The sequence below is a fragment of the Phragmites australis genome, chromosome 6, assembly GCF_958298935.1.
Source record: "Phragmites australis chromosome 6, lpPhrAust1.1, whole genome shotgun sequence".
Lineage (NCBI taxonomy): Eukaryota > Viridiplantae > Streptophyta > Magnoliopsida > Poales > Poaceae > Phragmites > Phragmites australis.
This window is the reverse complement of record NC_084926.1, coordinates 40,474,976-40,496,361: the sequence shown is the minus strand read 5'-3', so window position 1 is coordinate 40,496,361 and position 21,386 is coordinate 40,474,976. Positions and strand designations below refer to the sequence as shown.

General features: G+C 43.2%; 2 protein-coding genes and 1 long non-coding RNA gene across 14 annotated transcripts; 2 read left to right on the top strand and 1 right to left on the bottom strand.

Moving 5' to 3' along the window:
* Positions 1–239: 239 nt before the first annotated feature.
* On the top strand, positions 240–7,658 carry LOC133922472 (transcription factor TGAL9-like). 2 transcript variants are annotated; one of them, XM_062367832.1, is made up of 10 exons: positions 240–622; positions 1,484–1,587; positions 2,309–2,364; positions 2,520–2,666; positions 2,844–2,993; positions 3,164–3,241; positions 3,458–3,512; positions 3,677–3,963; positions 6,785–7,033; positions 7,187–7,658. In XM_062367832.1, exons 1-10 carry the CDS (start codon positions 528–530, stop codon positions 7,436–7,438), a joined length of 1,473 nt encoding a protein of 490 aa, XP_062223816.1. In that variant the 5' UTR covers positions 240–527; the 3' UTR covers positions 7,439–7,658. The 2 variants fall into 2 exon arrangements, with proteins under 2 accessions (XP_062223816.1, XP_062223815.1); XM_062367831.1 differs by having other exon boundaries at positions 241–622; positions 1,481–1,587; positions 7,187–7,656.
* A 1,506-nt stretch (positions 7,659–9,164) lies between these two features.
* LOC133922471 (uncharacterized) lies at positions 9,165–14,920 on the bottom strand. 10 transcript variants are annotated; one of them, XR_009910476.1, is made up of 8 exons: positions 14,503–14,916; positions 13,626–14,438; positions 12,430–13,413; positions 10,844–11,294; positions 10,372–10,456; positions 10,116–10,280; positions 9,991–10,010; positions 9,867–9,911 (listed from the first exon to the last, which is right to left on the bottom strand). It is a non-coding gene; the product is annotated as an uncharacterized LOC133922471 (long non-coding RNA). The 10 variants fall into 10 exon arrangements; XR_009910480.1 differs by lacking the exons at positions 9,867–9,911; positions 9,991–10,010 and adding an exon at positions 9,165–9,296 and having other exon boundaries at positions 10,242–10,280; positions 14,503–14,914; XR_009910477.1 differs by lacking the exons at positions 9,867–9,911; positions 9,991–10,010 and adding an exon at positions 9,218–9,296 and having other exon boundaries at positions 10,148–10,280; positions 14,503–14,914.
* Positions 14,921–15,415: 495 nt separating this feature from the next.
* LOC133922468 (uncharacterized) lies at positions 15,416–20,883 on the top strand. 2 transcript variants are annotated; one of them, XM_062367826.1, is made up of 13 exons: positions 15,416–15,853; positions 15,994–16,666; positions 16,763–16,965; positions 17,055–17,252; positions 17,336–17,407; positions 17,816–17,911; positions 18,434–18,513; positions 18,616–18,691; positions 18,766–18,976; positions 19,202–19,395; positions 19,473–19,578; positions 19,664–19,753; positions 19,991–20,883. In XM_062367826.1, the coding sequence occupies exons 2-13, from the start codon at positions 16,099–16,101 to the stop codon at positions 20,725–20,727; spliced, it is 2,631 nt and encodes an 876-aa protein (XP_062223810.1). In that variant the 5' UTR covers positions 15,416–15,853; positions 15,994–16,098; the 3' UTR covers positions 20,728–20,883. The 2 variants fall into 2 exon arrangements, with proteins under 2 accessions (XP_062223810.1, XP_062223811.1); XM_062367827.1 differs by lacking the exon at positions 15,416–15,853 and having other exon boundaries at positions 15,860–16,666.
* The last annotated feature ends 503 nt before the right edge of the window (positions 20,884–21,386 follow it).

Genomic DNA, 21,386 nt, shown 5'->3' with positions numbered 1-21,386 from the left:
AGGACCAAATTGATTCTCATATAAATCCAACCAAAAGGCCAGAACAATGACCAAAAGGTGTTCTCATATAAATGATGAAACATTAGATCAACTAGTAAATCATATAAAACTGCTCCGAAACCAGTCATCCTACCCGACTCGACCCAACGACACATCGTACTCTACCTTTTTTTTAAAAGTCAAATTATTGTCTACCTTTTTCCATGGTTTGTAACCACTCCCTTATATTTCTTGTACAAGCACTCCACCTCAATCAGGCTACTAGTCCTACTTTTGCTAGCTTCAGGTCAGAAGAGAAGCCATAGCTAGCTAGGAAGAAGAGGAGAAGGAAGGGGAAAGAAGAACATCAGCGACGCGCTACCGATCGTTTAATTTTCTCTTCTCGCAGATCAGAATTGGAGGTGAAGAAGAGAAGCTGATTTTTGAATCATCTTTCCTGCTTCGCGCGGTCCGTTTGGGAGAGGCCGGATAAGGTGATCAAGAAGCTAGCTACTACTGCACAGGCTAGGGAAGCTGTGCTTGCATGCATGGGGGATAGGCCATGGCAGCAGCCACATGAGCAGGCTTCTTATCCACACACAGGGATGATCGAAGCTTCCTCCTCCATCCATGGCAGTATCATGTAAACCCTAACACACATAGATAGCTAGAATTAAATCTTTCTCTATTTTCTTGAACATAGATAGCAAGAATTAAAGCTTAATCTATTTTTTGTTTTCTGCAACAAAAGGATATCTATTTATTTGTCTTTAATTTTCTCTTTTGAAACACATCGTGCCTTCTGTCCCGTAATTTTCTCTCGTTTTTATTCAGTTTTCTTGCATGTGTTTCTGCTAAGGTTTTGGAGTTGTTTTCATGTCTTAGTTATGATTAGCTAGCTAAGCAGGCATGATTTTGAACATAAATAATCCTCTACCTCTGATTTTATACTTCCGGAGAGATAATTCCAAATAAAGTTTGGGCATCTTAATTTGAACTTTTGAAGATGATGCATGCTTTCAATTGTCTGTACTTGCATACGTAATATGCAATACTGATGACGTACGTTCTCTCCAAAGTGGAGAATTAATGTGATGGTGTAACCAACATAATACGCATACTATGATCATTTTTTTATTTCCTTGTTACGGATGTCTATGATCTAAGAAAAATACCATCACCCGCTCTTCTGTTTATTACTTATTTTCCCTTCTAGTTACTTTTGCCACTAGATGCAAATGAATTGAATGGAAACGATAGTTCACCTTAATTTTCTTTTTTTAATTGTATTGGCAAACACTTCTAGTGGATTTGTTCAGCACCCGATAGTTGTTCAACAATTTCGTCCTTATTTTATCCCTTTAACTTCTTGGAGAGTGATGCTTCTTTCTTTGTAATCTAAACGTATTTAGAACTAGTAACTAATAACTTAACTATATAATGATGATTTATAATTTCCACCTCTGTAATATTCGAGTGCATCAATTTTGTGCAAGTGCAGCAGAAAGGACCCCGGGGGGTACGACATGGCAGAATTCGATCAAGCCCTCTTCCTCTACATCAACAGCCAGCAGGATCAAACATCAGATATTCATCAAGAACAGCCTCGTAAGACGCGCAAAATACTCCAAAAATTTTCGTCATCTGTCACAGTCAATGCAAGCTTGATTATGCATGCATATATAGATGTGAGAGGCCAGAGGGAATAAACTTTAATTCTCCCTGCTGTCAGATAAGCTTTCTTGCATCACAGGATTCATACATGGCAAATTAAACATATGTCATGCTTCTGCCCTGATTTGACACGGTTAAGTTACGACAATGGCAATCAAATCTAGTGATCTTTTTCCTCCTTTTTGGTTTGCAAAGCTTCTTCTGTCTGACAAACCAATTTCAAAAAAGAAAAATACCTGCTAGTTCAAGGAGAGTGACAAGTAACAAACACCTGCTTAGATGTGTTCGTTCAGGGTCATCTTGTGCTAAAAATTTAGCTCCTTCTTCACCACTGTTCTATTTCCAACAACCATATTTGTGCATGTTTTTTCCCTTGTTCGTAGCTCCTAGCTATCTTGAGCCCTTCTATATCGATCACAAGTGTGAAACAAAAGACTCCCAACGATATGCTGTTAACTAGTATAATATTAGTGCCATATTTGGACATTTAACATCACCGTACATGTGCATTATGTTTATATGTAGTGCATATATGCATGCACGTTCCAGTATTCTTCTTTTATGCACGTTTTGTGTACAACTACAAAACGCATGCGCGTGTTCCAACTTCCAAGTCGATCGTAATGGTGTTCGATCATGTGGATATATTCTGCAGAAACTCTCAACATCTTCCCTTCTCAGCCAATGCACGTCGTCGAGCCTGCACCAAAGGTACATATATATGTGTCCATGCATATACAATTCTGAATTCCTTGACATGAAATGCTGGTCGATTTGGCGACGACGACCGTGGAGCGACCATACGCGCATTGGCTCCATCTTCTCAATTTCAACCCTAATTAATCTCGTTTGTGATCTTTCTATAGCACGTATCTATGGGCACTAACAACACGACGTCGAACTCCAGCGCCGGTCCTTCTACGAGGCCGCCGCCGTCCTACCCTTCGTCGAGACCGACTCCGGCACGGCCGCTTGCCTCGGGGAAGAACGGCCAGCCGGCGGCAGTCGTCAAGGTTAGTTCACTTATCTCTATACGTGTGGAAGTACTTGTGTGCGCTCGCGTGTGTATATATATACATCATGCATGCATAAGTCCGTACATAGTCGTGTTCGTATGTGTCACTGCTTGATTCTGGAGTGACGACGTTGTTGCGTTCATGTGTGCTTTGCATGCACGCCGTCGTCGTCAGAGGGAAGCTGGGAGCAGCAGTGGCGCCAAGGACGGCACGACGCCGTCGACTTCAGACCAGCAGGAGGGGCCCAGAACGCCGGACGCCAAGACGCTGAGAAGGCTCGCTCAGAACAGGGAGGCTGCAAGGAAAAGCAGGCTCAGAAAAAAGGTACAATAGTACACTGATTATATGCGGTCATGTACTGTAGCTCCAAGCCTCCAACTAACCCATGGACACAATAAGATTAATTTTGACATTCCTTATGTTAAAAAATTGCATTTCTTCATGGTTTGGCCATATAATAATAGTGTTTCCTTTGTCACAATGCCAATGTGTAGGCTTACATTCAAAACCTAGAGACGAGCAGGATCAGGCTGTCCCAGATGGAGCAGGAGTTACAAAGATCTAGAACTCAGGTATGATCTGAAACAAAACTGTACATCTATTTATCCTAAAACAGCTAGCTGAAGCTGATCTTTGTTGCTTTGCGACTTCAAGAACATATGCATCAGTTGTTTCAGACATAATCTGCACTTTTTTAACTGAAAAAAGGTTGAGAGAAATTGATTATTGTTCCATATTATAAACTAATTAAGTTTTTCCATGCATGTCTCCAAACACAAATCAACCAGGAAGTAATCTTGGGCGGTGGAGCTCTTTCTGGTGGCAATGGGGGACTAAGCCCAGGCATGCAATCAAACCTTTTTTTTTCTGGGAATAGAATAAACCCTAAATAGCTCATAAATTTTTCGTGTTGATATCTCCTATATGCATTTCTATGCATATATGTTTTTCCAATTATATTTTGATCTTGTGAAGATTAAGTGTTAGCGATATTGCAAAATTAGCAGAGGCGGCATGGTTCGACGCGGAGCACGCGCGGTGGCTGGAGGAGCACGGCATGCTGACGGGCCACCTGCGGGCGGCGTTGGAGGAGCACGCGGCCGCGCCGGCGGTGGCGGACGCGCAGCTGCGGCATCTCGTAGACGCGGCCGCGGCGCACCACGGCGTGCTGGCGGAGCTCAAGGCCGCCGTGGCGAGGGCCGACGCGTTCCACCTCGTGTCCGGGGCGTGGGTATCCGCCGCCGAGCGCTGCTTCCTCTGGATCGGCGGCTTCCGGCCTTCACACATCATCAAGGTCAGTTCAAGTTTAACTACTACATGATTAGTAGTAGTTCATTAATTTGGAAGCAGCTAGGTTCATACCATTAGCCATGCATTCATACGCATACAAATTATGTGTCTCCTAGTTTTAAAAAATTTGAATGCACACGTAGCGAAACGACATATATTTGAGAATAGATAGAACGTATAGACGACCAATACAAACGTTGTCGTGGTCCAACACGGACACCTAATAACATGTATAACCGCACCCACATCGCGAGATGCTGATCTCAAGTTCTTGTAAGCATGAGCTCATGGCCTTATGTAGTTAACCAACTACTCCTTTCTAATTTTTGTGTTAGCTTAAGTCCACAAAAATAATGCACCAGTACATGCAAGTACATTGGATGGCGTAATTTTGACCCACACACAACCACACACGTTTCTTGCCCTCTTGATCATGTTTATGTATGCAGTTAGGGATGTAAGTTTTTTTTTTATCAAGTCAGTCTAGAACTCACTCAGTTAAACTAAAAATGCATCTTCACCTATTTAAACTGAGAAATTAAATGAGCTAAAGAGTGATCCAAAACTATACATTAAGTTCTATTTGCATCCTACGTGCATATATTGAGTCACACAAGTCTCACGACTCGTCAGGGTAATTATATGTTACTAAATAAATAAATAAGGATGCAAGAACTATTTCTCCCAACATTAGGTACATTAATTCATGGACAGATGTACGATGGATTAGCTATTTGACAGCCAAGTAGGTGAGAGGTCCCAGTTGACGGAACAGTTAGGTCTTTGGAACAGCTAGGTTAGATAAGAGATGGAGACGTACGGGGATGTTAAACTTACCAACAACAACGCAGAGGAATTTGTTTACATGTATCTTTATTTGGCTTCTAGATGGATCGGTTGGGACTTGGACAAACGAGTTCCAAAAAGAAATTCTGACCTCCTCTCCCACCTGGGATTCCCCCAAAAATGGAGGGACCTGATCTCGATTTTTCTAGCGTCCTCCTCGTCAAGAGTTATGTTCAATAGGATTCCCAGCGCATCCATACAACATGGGAAAGGGCTGTGGCAAGGGATCCCTTGTCTCTCATGTTGTTCACCTTTGGCATCAACCCGTTGCAGCGTCTGTTTGCCTTAGCTACTCAAAACAGACTTATCAGCTTTTTGGATGGGGGTTTCAACACTGATAAGATGAGGGTTTCCATGTACGCCGATGACACTGTTGTTTCCTTAGCGCACAAAGCTAACAAAGTCTCAACCCTAGCCAGCATTCTGCATTCCTTCGGCAAGGTGACAGAGCTTGTAACCAATTTCGCCAAGACTTCGGTCACTCCAATCCGATGCACACCCATTGACCTTCATGCGGTCCTCTCAGATCTTCCGGTAGTTATCTCCAAGCTCTCCATCACCTACCTTGGCTTGCCTCTTACAATGGGGAGGCTCGGAGTGGTGGACTTGCAGCCAATGGCAGATAAGGTGGTGGGAAGGATGGCTTCTTGGAGGGGGAAGAATTTGGTGCCTTCGGGGCGTTTGGCACTAGTGAAAGCAGTTGTGACCTCCCAACCCATCCACTTCCTACTTGCAATCAAAACTCTGCCATCAATCCTTCAACAAATAGACAAAGTAAGGAGGCAATTTTTATGGACCGGATGCAAACTGATCACATGTGGTAAATGCAAGGTGAGCTAGAAGAGGATCTGCAGACCAAAGAAGCTAGGCGTCCTCCAACTTGAGCTCTTTGGCAGAGCGCTGAGGCAAAGATGGCTCTATCAATAATGGTGTGCGCCCCAGAAATCTTGGGTTGGCTCCCAAGTTCCCTGCGACAAAACGGACCATCTAATCTTCACGGTCGCCACTACCATCCATATTGGTAACTGCAAAGCTATAAATTTCTGGCACTCGACATGGGCTAAAGGTGCCAAACCAAAAGACTGCGCTTCGTTCTCTTTGCAGCCTCGAGAGCGAAGCTCACCTCCCTTAGGGACGCAATTCTCCAAAGAATTTGGGTTACAGACATGGACAATCTTCATCATGTTACATGCGATCACATTGTCCAATTCATTTGGCTCTGGGGGGCTGCTAGCGATGTAGTCCTTTAGCCTGGCACCCAGGACTCCATCACACCATCACCTAGAATTTCTCGAGTCAGGGTTCATACACGGCCAGCTCTGTATGCTCCATGATGTTTTACGGATCCACCGCAACAAACTTCAACCAACTCATCTAGAAGGTGTGGGCACCGTCGAAATGCAAATTCTTTGCCTGGTTGGCACTTCAGAATAGGTTTGGATTGCGGATCGCCTTACACACAAAAATTGGCCATGCAACCCCATATGTCCGCTTTGTGAGCAGCTCAATGAATCCAGCATGTACTTAGTTGCCGAATGCTCCTTCTCCAGGTGTATTTGACGGATCTTGGGTACGAACCTTCAACACTCGGCCATCTGTCCTGATTTGTGGCCGCCTTGCTACTTGGTTCATGGGTGGTGGACATCGCTCACTTATGTTATCCCCTCCTCCAGGAAAGCCCTCAGATCGTTTGTCATACTAGTCACATGGGAAATCTAGAAGAAGAGAAACATACATATTTTCGAGAAGAAGAAATAGCCGGTAGTCTTTGAGGAGGCAAACACCTCGTACAGTATATTTTTTATTGTATAGTTGTCAATGAAAATATGCCAAAAAAATACTGTACTAGTTGTCAATGAAAATATACCAAAAATACTGTACTAATTGTCAATGAAAATATGTCACAACTAGTACAGTTTTTTTTGTTAATTTTGTCCAAAAAAGAAGATACATTAATTAACTAGCATGCATGCACGCAGCTAGTGGTTCGGCACGCGGAGCCTCTGACGGAGCAGCAGGCGGTGGGCGTCTGCGGCGTGCAGCGGTGGGCGAGGGAGGCGGAGGCAGCGCTGGATCACGAGCTGCAGGCGATGCACCGCTCCGTCTCGGAGGCCATCTCCTCCGACGCCGCGGCGCTTCTCTGCCCCTACCTTGACGTTCCCGGCTACATGGCCACGATGTCCCTCGCCATCAGCAAGCTCGCCTCTCTCGAAGCCTTCGTCAGACATGTAAGCTACCTGCTAAACTATGTAATTTTAACTAATTCTTTGTTCTTGCTCAATAATTAATACGCATAATTGGCCATTAATTCAGTTTAGTTCAGCATACGTTGGTTAAGTTTGGTAACAAGGATGAGGCATGCATGAATTAATGGTTTGCAGGCGGACGCGCTGAGGCTGCAGACGCTGCACCGGCTGACGCAGATCCTGACGGCGCGGCAGTCGGCGCGGTGCCTCCTCGCCATCGCTGACTACTCCTACCGCCTCCGCGCGCTCAGCGAGCTCTGGCTCGCGCGGCCGCGCCAAGAGCCGGCGACCACACCGGCGGCCGGATCCAGCCATAGACCCAGCTACCTAGGCAGGGACACTGTTGTAGAGACAACAACAAAACAGGGAGGGGATAGTTTCAATTGAGATATCATATAGAGGAGGTGATCAGATAAGACGACCCATTTCTTGTTTCTTAATTTGCCACGAGTTATAGTAGTATTTTTATATATGTAATTGTGTAGATATCAAGAAGAAGTTGTAGCTGACTAGGGAGAATAAAGTTAAAATAAGAATTCATTTGGTAGGCTGTAATTTGTGACCAACTTTTTAGCTGATTTTGCTTCTCAGCATTTAGACACAACACTTGGCCATTGTCATCTTCCAATTCTTTTCTCCCAAGAGCATTTGATGTTAGTCCCAAGAGCAGGATCCAGATTGACTCATTGACATCCCACCAAAGTTTACAAATTTGTTTGAGGTCCGAAAATTGGGACCGAGCGATTTTCCAAAATTTGTGAATATCAGAAAATTCGGTGAGAATTTGGCCAAATTCACTCGATCAAATTTATAAATTGGAAACAAAATTCGAGCGAATCAACCATTTGGTAACTGACCAAATTCTATCGAAAACTGACTGTATTTTCTGCACTTCGTTTGCGATCGAAAACCGCTCGAATTCCATCAAAAATTGTTCGATTTTATTGAATTTCAGTAAAGTTCAAGAAAAAAAAAAGCTCAACTTTGTAAAATCAATAACTAATTCATATGAATTTCAAATTAAGTGAAACAAATTTTGTTGGTTTCTTTGAAACATGATCTACATGATAAAAATATTTATACTCATGAAAAAAAATTATATTTTCTGTGAGAAAATATACTTGCTAAACCTAGTTAAATGCATAGTTAATTCTTTGATTATCAAAAAATCATGAAACCATTTTTTTTACTTTTATTACATGATCCTATGTCTTTTAAAAATACATGAACTCATGAAATAGTTATTGTAACATGCAAGATTGAGTAAATGTGTTGTAACTAGATTAATTCATAACTAACTCATCACACCTCCAAAATTCAAAATTAGTGAAACCACTTTTATTAGTTTACTTATACTATTATTTATGTAGGAAAAATAATGATAGATATGAAAAAGTTAATTACAATGTTATTTCTTAACATGTTCACTTTATGTTTGTGAACTATGTAAAAATCATGAGAAAATTAATATAACTCTAAATGAAGTGAAATAAATTTTATAGTTCCTCTTAAAGTACACCCTACAAAAGAAATATATATTTTTACATGTTAAGCTTTTTTTTAACATGAGTTAATAAATAAGCTGCATGCTTCAATTTTTTTCTTTTTTTAATTTTTTTTCCTATAAAATATGATGCAAATAATATTATTTTTTAAAAAAAAATTCTCAAAGAGTCTTAGAATTGTCTCTAGTATTTTTATATTTTTGTGATTTTTTAATATTTTTGAATTTTTTAAATTTTTAAATTTAAATTCAAAAACCAATCGATTTCAGAATTCGGTGTGAACCGAATTGACCGAATATCAACGAATTTTGGAACCCTGCATCCCACATGATGTAGCATATCCAGATTGAAAATGGCAAACGACTAATAAGTTGTTGTAAGTAAATTATTTCCAAATAATGGGGTGTTTACATGTTACAAATGTGATGCACGAGTGTACGACCAGCCTCCCTCCCCATTTCAGGGGAAAAGAACAGTTTACATACAACAAATTGCCATTCATGAACTCTCTTCTGTCAAAGGTGCGCAGAGTTCAGTTGATGTCATGCTCCCAAGCTCACAACAATAAGATAAAAGTGCCATCCGAAAGATGACTTCCCACTGATGTTACAATCTGTCAAGGCCTTGCGAATTGTGAAGGAAATGGAAGAAACGTGACCTCCTGTTACCCACCGGACTTCTGAGCCCGGCCATGCCTTGTGGAGCTCCATGACTGAATGTCTTGGAATGTAACCGTCGTCCTGAAATAAGGAGTACATTGCTTTAGATAGGAAGAATGCTCCAGACAAATATGAATGCTCGAGTAAACAATCTGATCATCTGAAATAAATATATTATCAGCTCCAAAATATATCTAGAGTAAACATTCTGCTAAAGGTTCAAATTTCTGAACATTGCAGAAGCAGACTAAGATGATACTTCACTGCAAACAGTGGAAAATGATCTATTTTGAGTGAATTCGGAAGAAGCATTTAAGCAGCCAGTCAGCCAGTAACCTAACGAAATCTATCTATTAGGGTAGAAGTAATAGACTCAGTAGGGAAATTATCATATCTCTGGAGATGAAATATGATAATAAAAGGTCATGGAAAAGCTCAGCAAAGCAACACTAGCCGCTGCACCAACAAAGATGACAGCATGTGGATTCTTTGGCACTGGAAATCGAGTTACATCAGTCAAAGACAACACTGGCCGCAACCAGTCTCTGACTTGCTCGATAGTGATCCCAGTTTTCTGTGCCTTATCTTCAGTCAAAGATGTTACATCTTGAATCAATGCTGCTGCATCTTCATCTTGAATCAATGCTGCTGCATCTTTTCTCAATGCATCCCAAGCTGTGGCATATTGGTAGACACCTTCACAGAAAGGTACGACAGCAGAGTGAGGAGCAAGAAATGGTAGTGTGGCAATTGGTGTAGGATGAAGGGATCCCACCATTGCAGCATGTACACCACCTGTGGCATCAGCAAACAAGAATCTAAAACTGGGAAATTATAAGAATGAGACAGCTTTGACAGCTAGACTCAGTACATTCAATCAGGAGGAAAAACCAATATTACATAATACATAACCATGCTGAGCCCACATATACCCATCTTGCCATAGCCAGCCTCAATCTGCAGCCAGTAAAGGAGGCTGCGAGCTTCATCAATTGTGGCTTTTCCTAAGAGTAACAAGTCACTCACACACTGAAGCTTTGATCCATGCTGCAAGCTAGGACGTCGCTGTCCATAATAGGGGATGTGATCATGAGATGTCAGACATTGGTGAATTGTGGGGAAAGATTTTATACCAAAGAATACAAACAAGCCTCACCTCTCAAGAACTATAGTTGCGATATTCTCCTTCAAAAGAGGTCCACCAAGCCGAAGCCTACGCTCAAACGTGTGATCACCAGTGCCTATAATATTTAAGAAAAAAATGGCTAAATTCATTATATGGGCCCCGAAGAATTAAAAAGGGAACAGTTTTTACAATACTGCAATTCATCAATTAAAATGAAACTAAGAATAAAAAAGACTACTCGTCATTTAATTTGGGCAATCGGAAGATGGAAGGTGGCAGAACTAGAAAGCCAGCAAACAATACATTCATATAGTGTTCTGCCGCCAAAACCAAAAAAAAATTGAAATGCATAAAAAACCAAACATTCTTATCGAAATATGATTGACCATTTGACCTAAGTTATACGGCAAGATGGACCACGCATTGACCATTGAAATGCATAAAAAACCGAACATTGTTATCGAAATAAGGTACAAATATAATGAAACTAAAATTCCTGTACCTGCAAGATGGACCACGCAAGACATCTTCTCTGGTGTAACATTTTTAGGAGTAAGAAAAGCAACTCTTGCATTGTGACTCTCGGGAGGCAAAGCATCAATTAGTTTCTCATCACATGTAGTCCTGAAAACACCCTCTCGCAGACAAGAATTCTTTGTCTCCCATACTGTTTTCCATATGGGCTGCATTGTAGTTGGTTCCAGTTTTGGCAACGTGCCTCAGGGAATAACTGCTTCACCATCCTCTCTAACAAATCAAGTTTAGTACCTCCCCATCCTTTTGAGAAAAATGGTGTTCCTAATTTCGTGCGATGAAGGAGAGTCACCTATATGTGGTCTAGTACATAATGTACTAACCCAAGATTCACTGACACCATATTGAAAGAATGCTCGAATAATGTTGATTCTCAGACTTTATCATTACGAATTAAAATCATGGGCACTGACAGATTCCTGCAGCACAAAATGTAACAAGAATCCAGGTCAGTATATTCCAGAAGATTCAGTGTATCAGTAACATTTAACAGAAAAGAAATGGTTTGCAGCATATCGCACAGCCGATAATTGCTCATTTGGATAGCTCAAGAAAGAATACTACAAAGCAGATAAGGACACTAGCTTGAAACTAGAAAGAATATTACAAAGCAGATAAGGACACTAGCTTGAAACTATGGATAGGCCATAGCATTAAGAAAAAAATAATCAGCAGATATTCAACGTTTTGGTTAATCTATGGAATAAGAAATGAGTAGTGTGACAGCAAAATGCATGGTATATACTGTCGGCACCATGAATTGCTTGCTTTTCAAGAGCCACTAGTTTGGCAGGATAAAGTCAGCAACTATGAGCAGAGCAGAGAACTCTGAAAGGTGAAAGCAGGGTTATGAATTGTGAAATTGGACTAACCAACTAACATTTAATGAGTATGAAACCAACCGCAGCAACAAGTTTATTTTTTTGTTAAGAGGCATGGCGTTCCTAATCATAAACTTAAGGTGATTCAATCTTCTAGATGTAAAAAGTGGAAATGAAAACATCATGTATAAAAAGGAGTTTTCTTTATTTAACAATATGCTCAGTTCTGTTGACCGGCTTTGATTGACACACAGCCGATGACACGGCAGTAACAATTTCACGAAAGCATAAAATACTGTGGAACTAGGAATTCCGGGAGAAGAGAATTCTACAGTCCACCCCCCCCCCCCCCCCCCCCGGGAACAACGCATGAATCGAGGTAGATCCGAAAGAACTACGATTGAGCTCACCAACAACTAACCACCTAACAACGCAAATGCAGGTGCCGAGACGCGCTCCTCGGTGCACAGAACACCAAATCCATCTCAAAACTGAGAGGAGAGCAGAGCACTCAAGGAGTGCACCCTGGGATGATCCGGCAGCGCCGGCGACGGCGAGACGCCAAAAAACCACGAACCCACCTCCGGACCCGCCCGAATACCAGCCTGACTCACACCGAACCCGCGCAGGAAGGGAAAAAGAACCCTCCTTTGGTGCAAGGGATCGGGACAATCCGGGCCAAGATCCACGGCGAGAGCGCGACACGAGGCAAAGGGACCCGCCAAAAAATTACCTCGCTGGATCCGCGGCGGCGCGAGGAAGACGGCCGACGTGCCACGGGTGGGGGATGGTTCGGGCGGGCTGCAAGCGCTGAGCTGCACGGATTCCTTGTGCGCGAGCTGCACGGCACCACCGACACCGAAGCAGAGAAGAAACGGTGGGCGACGGCCGCAGGCAGGGACGGGGAGGGACGGCGCCGTGGCTTTCTTTCGCTCTCGGATCTAACTCGGAGGCGGACAGGTGGGGCCCGAGGAGCAGGGATAGCGGAGTGGTGGGCCGGGTGTCCACACGGCTGGCGGGAGGGAGGGCCCAGGGAGTACGTGGCGGGTCGGAGAAGGTGGGTCCGGTGTCGAATTTGATTAGTTGCACTAGAATATGTATGGCCTTGTTCACTGAATAAGATGATATGGTATAGGATGATATAGGTAGGATGTTTAGTTGTTTGTATAGAATGATACGTGTTTTTGTTTGATTATCTATATTGAATTGTGTGTTTTTGTTTGATTATCTGTATTGAATTGTATGAATTGGTACGAGCTGCTGTTTGATTGGTTGAATCTATCCATCTATGATCATCTTCTCCCTTCCTTTGCTAACCTCACCTCTTGCATTCTCCAGCCACACCTACGTTGCTCTGTTGGACTGTTCACCGAATGATAATCAGCAGAACAAATCTAATGCATGCAAGTGACCAAGTTTTAAATGTCAACAAGAGTAGTAGCCAATGGTTTTACAATGTACAGAACATGAATCTTTCCTTGAGTAGGAGCTGAAAACCTGTAGAGTAGTACATTCTAGTGAATGTTTAGATGACAGACCTACACAATGGCCTAAGTTACAAGTGGGTCACTGATTCCTACTGCTAAAATTAGCAATCTGTTGTCAGCAATAACAGACTGACTGTTAATTACACACTGTGACTTCAATCATTTGTACTTTCAGTCATTTGTATCAATAACACTCTGACTTCAGTCAATTGTATCAGAACTTCAGTCATCTGTATCACAAATTAAACATTCTGTGAGCTGGACCAAAAGAGCTATAAAAATTCTGTGAGCTAGACCAAAAGAGCTATAAAAATTATGTGAGCTAGACCAAAAGAGCTATAAACATTCTGTGAACTGAACCAAAAGAACTATGAACTGAACTGAACCAATAAAGGTATTAGTTTTGAAAAGAAAAAAAAGTGCACAATACTATGAACTTTACCTGTTTATCTCTTGGAGGCCTTTCAGAAAAGTTTGCACCAGCATACCTTCTCTCCACATAAACAGAGTATGCACCAGCTATCAGTGATCGAATTATTTACCTGCTATCAGGTAGCCTCATTTTCTGGGTATCAGAGTATCAGAGACTCAGAGTCCTTCAAGAACAATTCTCTCAGGACAAAAAATGTTTCCCGAACGGCATCAAAACTTTTTTCAAAAAGAACATACTAATCAGCCTGCCCTCATCTTAAAAGACTTCATTACAACACATGCTAATCAGTCTGCCCTCATCACAACAGCATCAACAATTCAGAACAACTATGAACCCAGGTCTGAAAAATAACTAGCAATCTGAAAAATAGTAAAGCACATCTATCTTTTTTTTTTTTTGGCCAACATCAACAAGTTCATCTGCCAGCCACATATGCCAACAGCAACAAGCACACAATTGTTGTGGTTTCCTACATCTATCTTCTTTTTTGCCAACAGCAACACAACACCAAGTTCATCTGCCAGCCACATATGCCATGGATGTACCAAATATGTCAACAAACCACACAGATCTACCAAGCACAAGCACCAAAAATTCTGGGGAAAATGACAAAAGCAGATGCACATTACCTCACAACTTGCTACGGTGGCGACAGATGACGTTGGAAGAGGACTTGAAAAAGAGCTTGAGGGAGGAGGAGGCGGTGAGGTCGGTGGACACGATGCGGTTAACGACAATGAACAGGATGACGGGGAAGTCACTGCCGAAGAAGGCGTCGCCACCACGGTACAGCACGCCGAGGACGTTCTGAAAACCATAGATCTGCGGGAGGTGAGCACTGAACAGGGGAGGCAGGATGGGAGGAGGCTTTGGGGAGGAAGGGTACCAGCTCCGGTGTGGCAATGGCGGGACAGCCTGGCGAGCAGATCTGATGGAGCCTGGCTGGCCTGCGAGCTGGGTGACGGCGGCTCAAGGGGTGAGCGAGGCTCAAGGGAGTGAGCAGAATGGCTAGGGCGCTAGGCCTCGGTGCGTTCCATCCTAGATGAGCTAGTTCGACCAAAATCACAGCACAAAGACGGTACAACATCTACACCGAATATTCTAAAAATCGGTACCAACTCATCCTGCATGGCATGGTGCGGCCCTCGTATGCTGACCATTTGTACATTACCGAATCAAATATATCCTAAGTTGGTCTAGATTGGCTTGGACTCGGTGTGTGACGTACATGTCGCTCTTTTAACATGCGACATGTTAAAAATAAATAAAAATATAGTATTTTATTACTCTCAAAATTTAAAATACTATACAAATAATCATGAAAAGTTAAAAAAAACAATAATATATAGAGGATGCTATCATCCAGTTCTCACAAAAATTTTAACTTAAAAAATTACTCGTATAATGAGAAAAAAGATAAATTTTAGAATTCGTACATAGTTGAAATAAAACTTTATTTGTACTATGTTTCAAACGAGCATCTAAAATTACTAAATTTGAAATTTAAAATAAAAATTCTTCGATCAGAGCCCATCAATCATCGGTCTGACAGGCGCTACGTATTTCACTGCTGCCATGTATGCCATGCAGTGTGGTCTCTTTACCTGCTTTTGCGCATGTTCTCCAGGTCTGGAGAATACACACACACCTCGTGCATCTGCTCTGCTACATCTGCATCTGAACATGGAAAAGGCAAGGGTAAGTGGGAAGCAAGAAGAAGCAGATGCCATGTCCTGCAAGCAAGCAAGAAGATGCATTATGGATACCATGTCATGTCCATGACCTGGAAAGGACAACGGCATGCCAAGATCAGGTGACGAGCGAGCGAGCGAGCGGCGCGCGACCTCGCTGCAAGTGGTCTCTCCGGGAGTGGTTCGGTTCAGCTCAGCCCGTGATCCACGGACACAGCTAGTAAGCAGGCTGTAACCTGACGCATCCGCTCTCCCGGTTTCGGTCGGCGTTTCGGCTGTGGCGTGCAAGCAAAGCAAGCGGAGCGGAGCGGTGGCCAATGATGGATTGAAACGGGTAGATGGCTCATGATGGCTTCGGCTTGCGGCTCTTGGGGTCCAAGATTCCTAGGCTATAAACCGTCGCTCACCGTGATGCGTATTTGTCGCCCCTTTTCCGTTGAAAGGAGCGATTTTTTCTGCTTCCCCGGACACAAGTATCACTAGTTCATTACTGGCAGTCAGTCGACTTCGTCACCTAGCTTGTGGGGAGAGGAGATAACTGATGAGGTCTCCGTTAATCCTATCTCTGGTCTTCTTTTTACCTCCTCGCGACTTGCTTTCCGCGCAATTCTTGGCTAATTTGCCGGCCATTTGATGCGTTGTTGCCGTTTCGTGATGCCTAATCTTCTCCTCCTCGCGGTGGTCAGGTGTTAGGTTTGGGGTTCTTGGAAGATTTCGCTTATGTTGTGGTACGTCTAGTGCCAGTCAACTGAGGATTGGGTGGCAAGTTGTTCTTGGTGAGAAAGGGGACGATGGCGCCACCGCGAGGCGTGCCGGTGGCTGCGGCGCTGGGGGTCGTGGTGTTCTTGGCCGCCACTGCCGCCTTCCACGGCGCGGAGGGGAAGATGTGCACGAACGCGTTCCCGGGGCTGGCGTCGCACACGGAGCGCGCGGCGGCGCAGCTGCGGTCCGCGCCGATGCCCGAGCCCGTCCACCGCGGGCACGGCCACAACCACGAGCACAACCACCTCACCCCCACCGACGAGTCCACCTGGATGTCGCTCATGCCGCGGAGGGCCCTGCGGCGCGAGGAGGCGTTCGACTGGCTCATGCTCTACCGGAAGCTCCGCGGCGGCGCCGGCGAGCCGCGGCCCGGCGGCGCGGCGGGGGCTTTCCTCTCCGAGGCGTCGCTGCACGACGTGCGGCTGGAGCCGGGCACCCTGTACTGGCGAGCCCAGCAGACCAACCTGGAGTACCTGCTCCTCTTGGACGTCGACCGCCTCGTCTGGAGCTTCCGCACGCAGGCCGGCCTGACGGCGCCAGGAACGCCCTACGGCGGGTGGGAGGGCCCCGACGTCCAGCTCCGGGGACACTTCGTCGGTGCGCCGCAGCTATCTCGGTTTGATTTGGTGCGTTTATAACAGAGCAATTCCGCAGCTCGACTGAACGGCAGCGGCTTGCTACTCTTATTTTCAGGGCACTACCTGAGTGCTACTGCCAAGATGTGGGCTAGCACACACAATGATACTCTCAACGCAAAGATGACCTCTGTCGTCGACACGCTCTACGATTGCCAGAAGAAGATTGGCACAGGGTACCTGTCGGCATTCCCATCGGAGTTCTTCGACTGGGTTGAGGCCATCAAGCCTGTCTGGGCTCCTTACTACACAATCCACAAGGTGCAGGGGTTGTTTCAGTGTCTACTTCGCCTTGATCAGTATGTGAATGATCATTGCCTGGTTGATAGAGTGTAATATTCGGTTTGCAGATTATGCAAGGGCTTCTTGATCAGTACACGGTGGCCGGGAATTCCAAGGCTCTTGATATGGTGGTGAAGATGGCTAATTACTTCAGTGACCGGGTGAAGAATGTCATACAGAAATACAGCATTGAGAGGCACTGGGAGTCTCTCAATGAGGAGACTGGTGGGATGAACGACGTGCTCTACCAGCTCTACACGATAACGGTGATTTGCCGTTTGTTACAAGTGTGGCTTCGATTAATACCATTGTGTCTAGCTGATATGCTTCTTTTCTCTTATTTGTGCAGAACGATGAGAAGCATTTGACACTGGCTCATCTCTTCGACAAGCCATGCTTTCTCGGGTTGCTTGCAGTTCAGGTCTGCTGAGCACTGATTTGGTTTCCTAGTTGTGATTCTTCAGCTATTTGGTAATATCTAGGATTATGTTTAATTCACAATAAGTGACTAAAATATTAATATAAACCAGCTTCACTTTTACCTATGTTGTGATGACCTAACTTCAGTTTAATTTGGTTATCATCCAGTGGTGACTACATTTCTATTTATCCAACAGATTTAAGTTATGCCACTACTATTATTCATTGCATCATTATAATTTGTCTAGGATACTGAACTGGTATTACCATGTACAATGTATACCTTTATGGAAATTGAACTTGGGTTCCTTTAGTATAAATTTAATCAATGGACTAAAAGTACTGTTCCTCCTGAAGGACTTTCGTTTGAGTGATAGCCTTGTGTGTGTGTGTGTGTGTTACATTTCAGGCTGACAGTATTTCAGGCTTTCATTCCAATACACACATTCCAGTTGTCATTGGTGCGCAGATGAGGTATGAAGTTACCGGAGATCCTCTTTACAAGGTAAAAGTCATTGCAAATCATGTTTACTAGAGAGTTGAAGTATTGCATTTTCATAGACGGAGAGGAATCTGTTATGGGATATGAGATAAGTGCATGATGTTAGCAGTTTAGATTATGGCATTGGCTACTGTTCAAAAGGGGAAACAAGTGGACTATTTCACTTCCAAATTCCAGTATAAGTATGCTTATTGGGTTAAGAAGACCAAGATATGTATGACTCTTTCTGGTATTAGTAAATTCCAAATGGATCATTCTAAACTGTGTTTTTCTCTTTGCCTTTTTTCTAAGAGAGTGCTAACAATTTTTATTCATATTTTGGGAAATATGCTGGACATTACAAGTGTTTTAGCATAGCTCTTTAGCTTTATATACTTCTTTCTTTTATATCCATTATAGTTTTTTGTCTATCTGTGTCTGTGTGTTGGTCGTTGTCTGAAGTAGTAACAGCTTCTGTCTTCTTTTCTCATTTGTTCTCTGATTCCCTATGAGTGAAGCTGACCATAAGCCTCATTCTTGAAACAGCAAATTGCGACATTCTTTATGGATACAATACATTCTTCTCATAGCTATGCCACTGGTGGAACATCTGCCGGTGAATTCTGGTAATATATAACTTCTAGATGCCTGATTTAGTGATGTCCATAGTATATAGACACAGCATAGTTATATTTGGCAGTAAACTTATACTCTTAATTGTTTCTCAGGACCGATCCAAAGCATTTAGCTGAGACTCTGAGTACTGAGAATGAGGAATCTTGCACCACCTACAACATGCTTAAGGTTGACATATATCAAATCATCCAAAGCATCTATTTTCTTGTTTAGAAATGTGTCATATGCAGAACCATGTGCAGATTTCTCGCAACCTATTCAGATGGACGAAGGAAATAGCATATGCAGATTACTACGAAAGGGCACTAATAAATGGTGTTTTAAGCATTCAAAGGGGGGCAGATCCTGGTGTGATGATTTACATGCTACCCCAGGCCCCTGGACACTCAAAGGCAGTGAGTTATCATGGTTGGGGAACGAAGTACAATTCATTCTGGTGTTGTTATGGGACAGGTAACATAAAGAACTGCCGACATCTGTTTGTGTTACCTTGATGTGAAAATCCTGCAGCAGAAGTAACTAGGCTTGATTTCAAACAACTGTTCCTATCTTATTTTGATTTCCATAAGCTAAAGGCATTGTCTAGCCCCCTGAATTTTTCACCTTTTTGCTTTATGTCCTAAAAGTTGGGGTTGCCGACTCAAAAAGAAAAGTTGGGGTTACAATTTCCATCTGCAGGTATAGAGTCCTTTTCAAAACTTGGTGATTCTATTTACTTTGAGGAGAAAGGAGATACACCAGCACTCAACATCATTCAGTACATACCAAGCACTTTCAACTGGAAAGCAGCTGGGCTTAATGTTACTCAGCAAATCAAACCCCTCAGCTCTTCTGACCTGTATCTTCAAGTTTCACTCTCCATTTCTACAAAGGTAATTCTTTTCGATTTTTTAAGCAAAATTCAGATAAAAGCATCTGCAGTCAGCTGAATTGTGTTCTATTTGTACAGACAAATAGTCAGTCTGCCAAATTGAATGTGAGAATTCCATCGTGGACAGCTACTGATGGTGCAAAAGCAACTTTGAATGACAAAGATTTAGGATTAATATCTCCAGGTATAATCATTTCAGTGATCACTGTTTCAAATTATCATCAATCATTTCTGAGGCCACTTCATCACTTGATCTTATATGTGGACAGGATCTTTCCTCTCAGTCACTAAACAGTGGAACTCAGGGGATCACTTGCTACTACAGTTCCCCATTAGCCTGACTACTGAAGCAATTAAAGGTTAAAATTCAGGAAATTTCAAATATTACCAAATCAACGAATTTAAGATTGAAGGAGTAAATAGCTAATTTTACTTAATTCACACTCAATAATTCCTCATGCCAAACAATAGCTATAATAAAAATACAAAGGCTATAATAGACATAACAATTTTCGTTACCATGCCCTGGGATAATTACTGGAATTGTGCTTGGTGAGAATGATCACCTAAATACTGATTGTTAACTCTACCTTCAGATGATCGGGTGGAGTATGCGTCTCTTCATGCAGTTCTATTTGGGCCATTCGTTCTAGCTGGCTTGTCCAGTGGTGACTGGAATGCAAAAGCTGGAAATGTCAGTGCAGTTTCAGATTGGATCACTGCTGTCCCTTCATCTTACAACTCACAACTGGTGACCTTCACACAAGTATCCAACGGAAAAACATTTGTTCTCTCAAGCGCAAATGGCTCCGTAACGATGCAAGAGCTACCTGAAGTCGACGGCACTGACACCGCCATCCATGCAACATTCAGGGCACACTCTCAGGACTCAACAGGACTGCATGACATTTACAGCACAACCATAAAGGGAACTTCTATGCTGATCGAACCATTTGACTTGCCAGGAACGGTGATTACCAACAACCTTACCTTATCTGCACAAAATGGCTCAGATTCTCTCTTCAACATAGTACCTGGGCTTGATGGAAATTCTAACTCGGTTTCCCTCGAGCTCGGGACAAATCCGGGATGCTTCTTGGTGACAGGCGCAAATTATTTTGCTGGGACAAAGATTCAGGTCAGCTGCAAGAGTTCTCTTCAGAGCATTGGTGGGGTACTCGAGCAGGCGGCCAGCTTTGTGCAGACTGCTCCGTTGAGACAGTACCATCCTTACAGCTTCATCGCGAAGGGGGTGAGGAGGAACTTCCTTCTGGAGCCATTGTACAGCTTGAGGGACGAATTCTACACGGTTTACTTCAACATCGGGGCCTGAGTCCCCAGATTTACACTTACAGTATAAATAATCCAGAATGACGCACATCCTTGTTGTTCCCATATACTGTAGTTTAGAACATGCAATGAAAGAGGAAATGAGCTGTTTCATGTGTTCCCCCTCATATATTCACTTAGTGCAATATTGATCTGCTCATACATCCGTCTCTTCTACCATTTCTTGAGTAAGACAGTTACTTGTGATGATGTGAAATTTTCACGACATTGTTTTTTCACCTTCTGTATCTAGGTAAATGAAGGTGTTGCTAAAATGTTACATCCGCAGTGTTCTGCTGTTCATCCTGATTGTTATCTGACTTCTGACTCGGTAAAAAAAAAGTGCCATTTGGGTGTCTGGTTACCAATGAGATGATTCCCATGGTTGAGGTTCTGGCTGAGCACTGCAACTGATTTCATCAGGCTTATGCATGACAGTTAAATAAATAATGAGAGCAGCTAAGAGCAGCTAGTGTCCATAAAATACATCTTCAGCTACTGGGAGGACGACAAAGCTGAGATCCAATCCATTCCCTCATAAACGAGGGAATCTCAAGCTGATCAGCCTTCTCTATCAGTGCCTGCATTCTTTAATCCATCATGCCTAAAGAGACCCACCCACAAATTGAGGGAAAAGAATATATATTCATCTCCTGCAGAAGA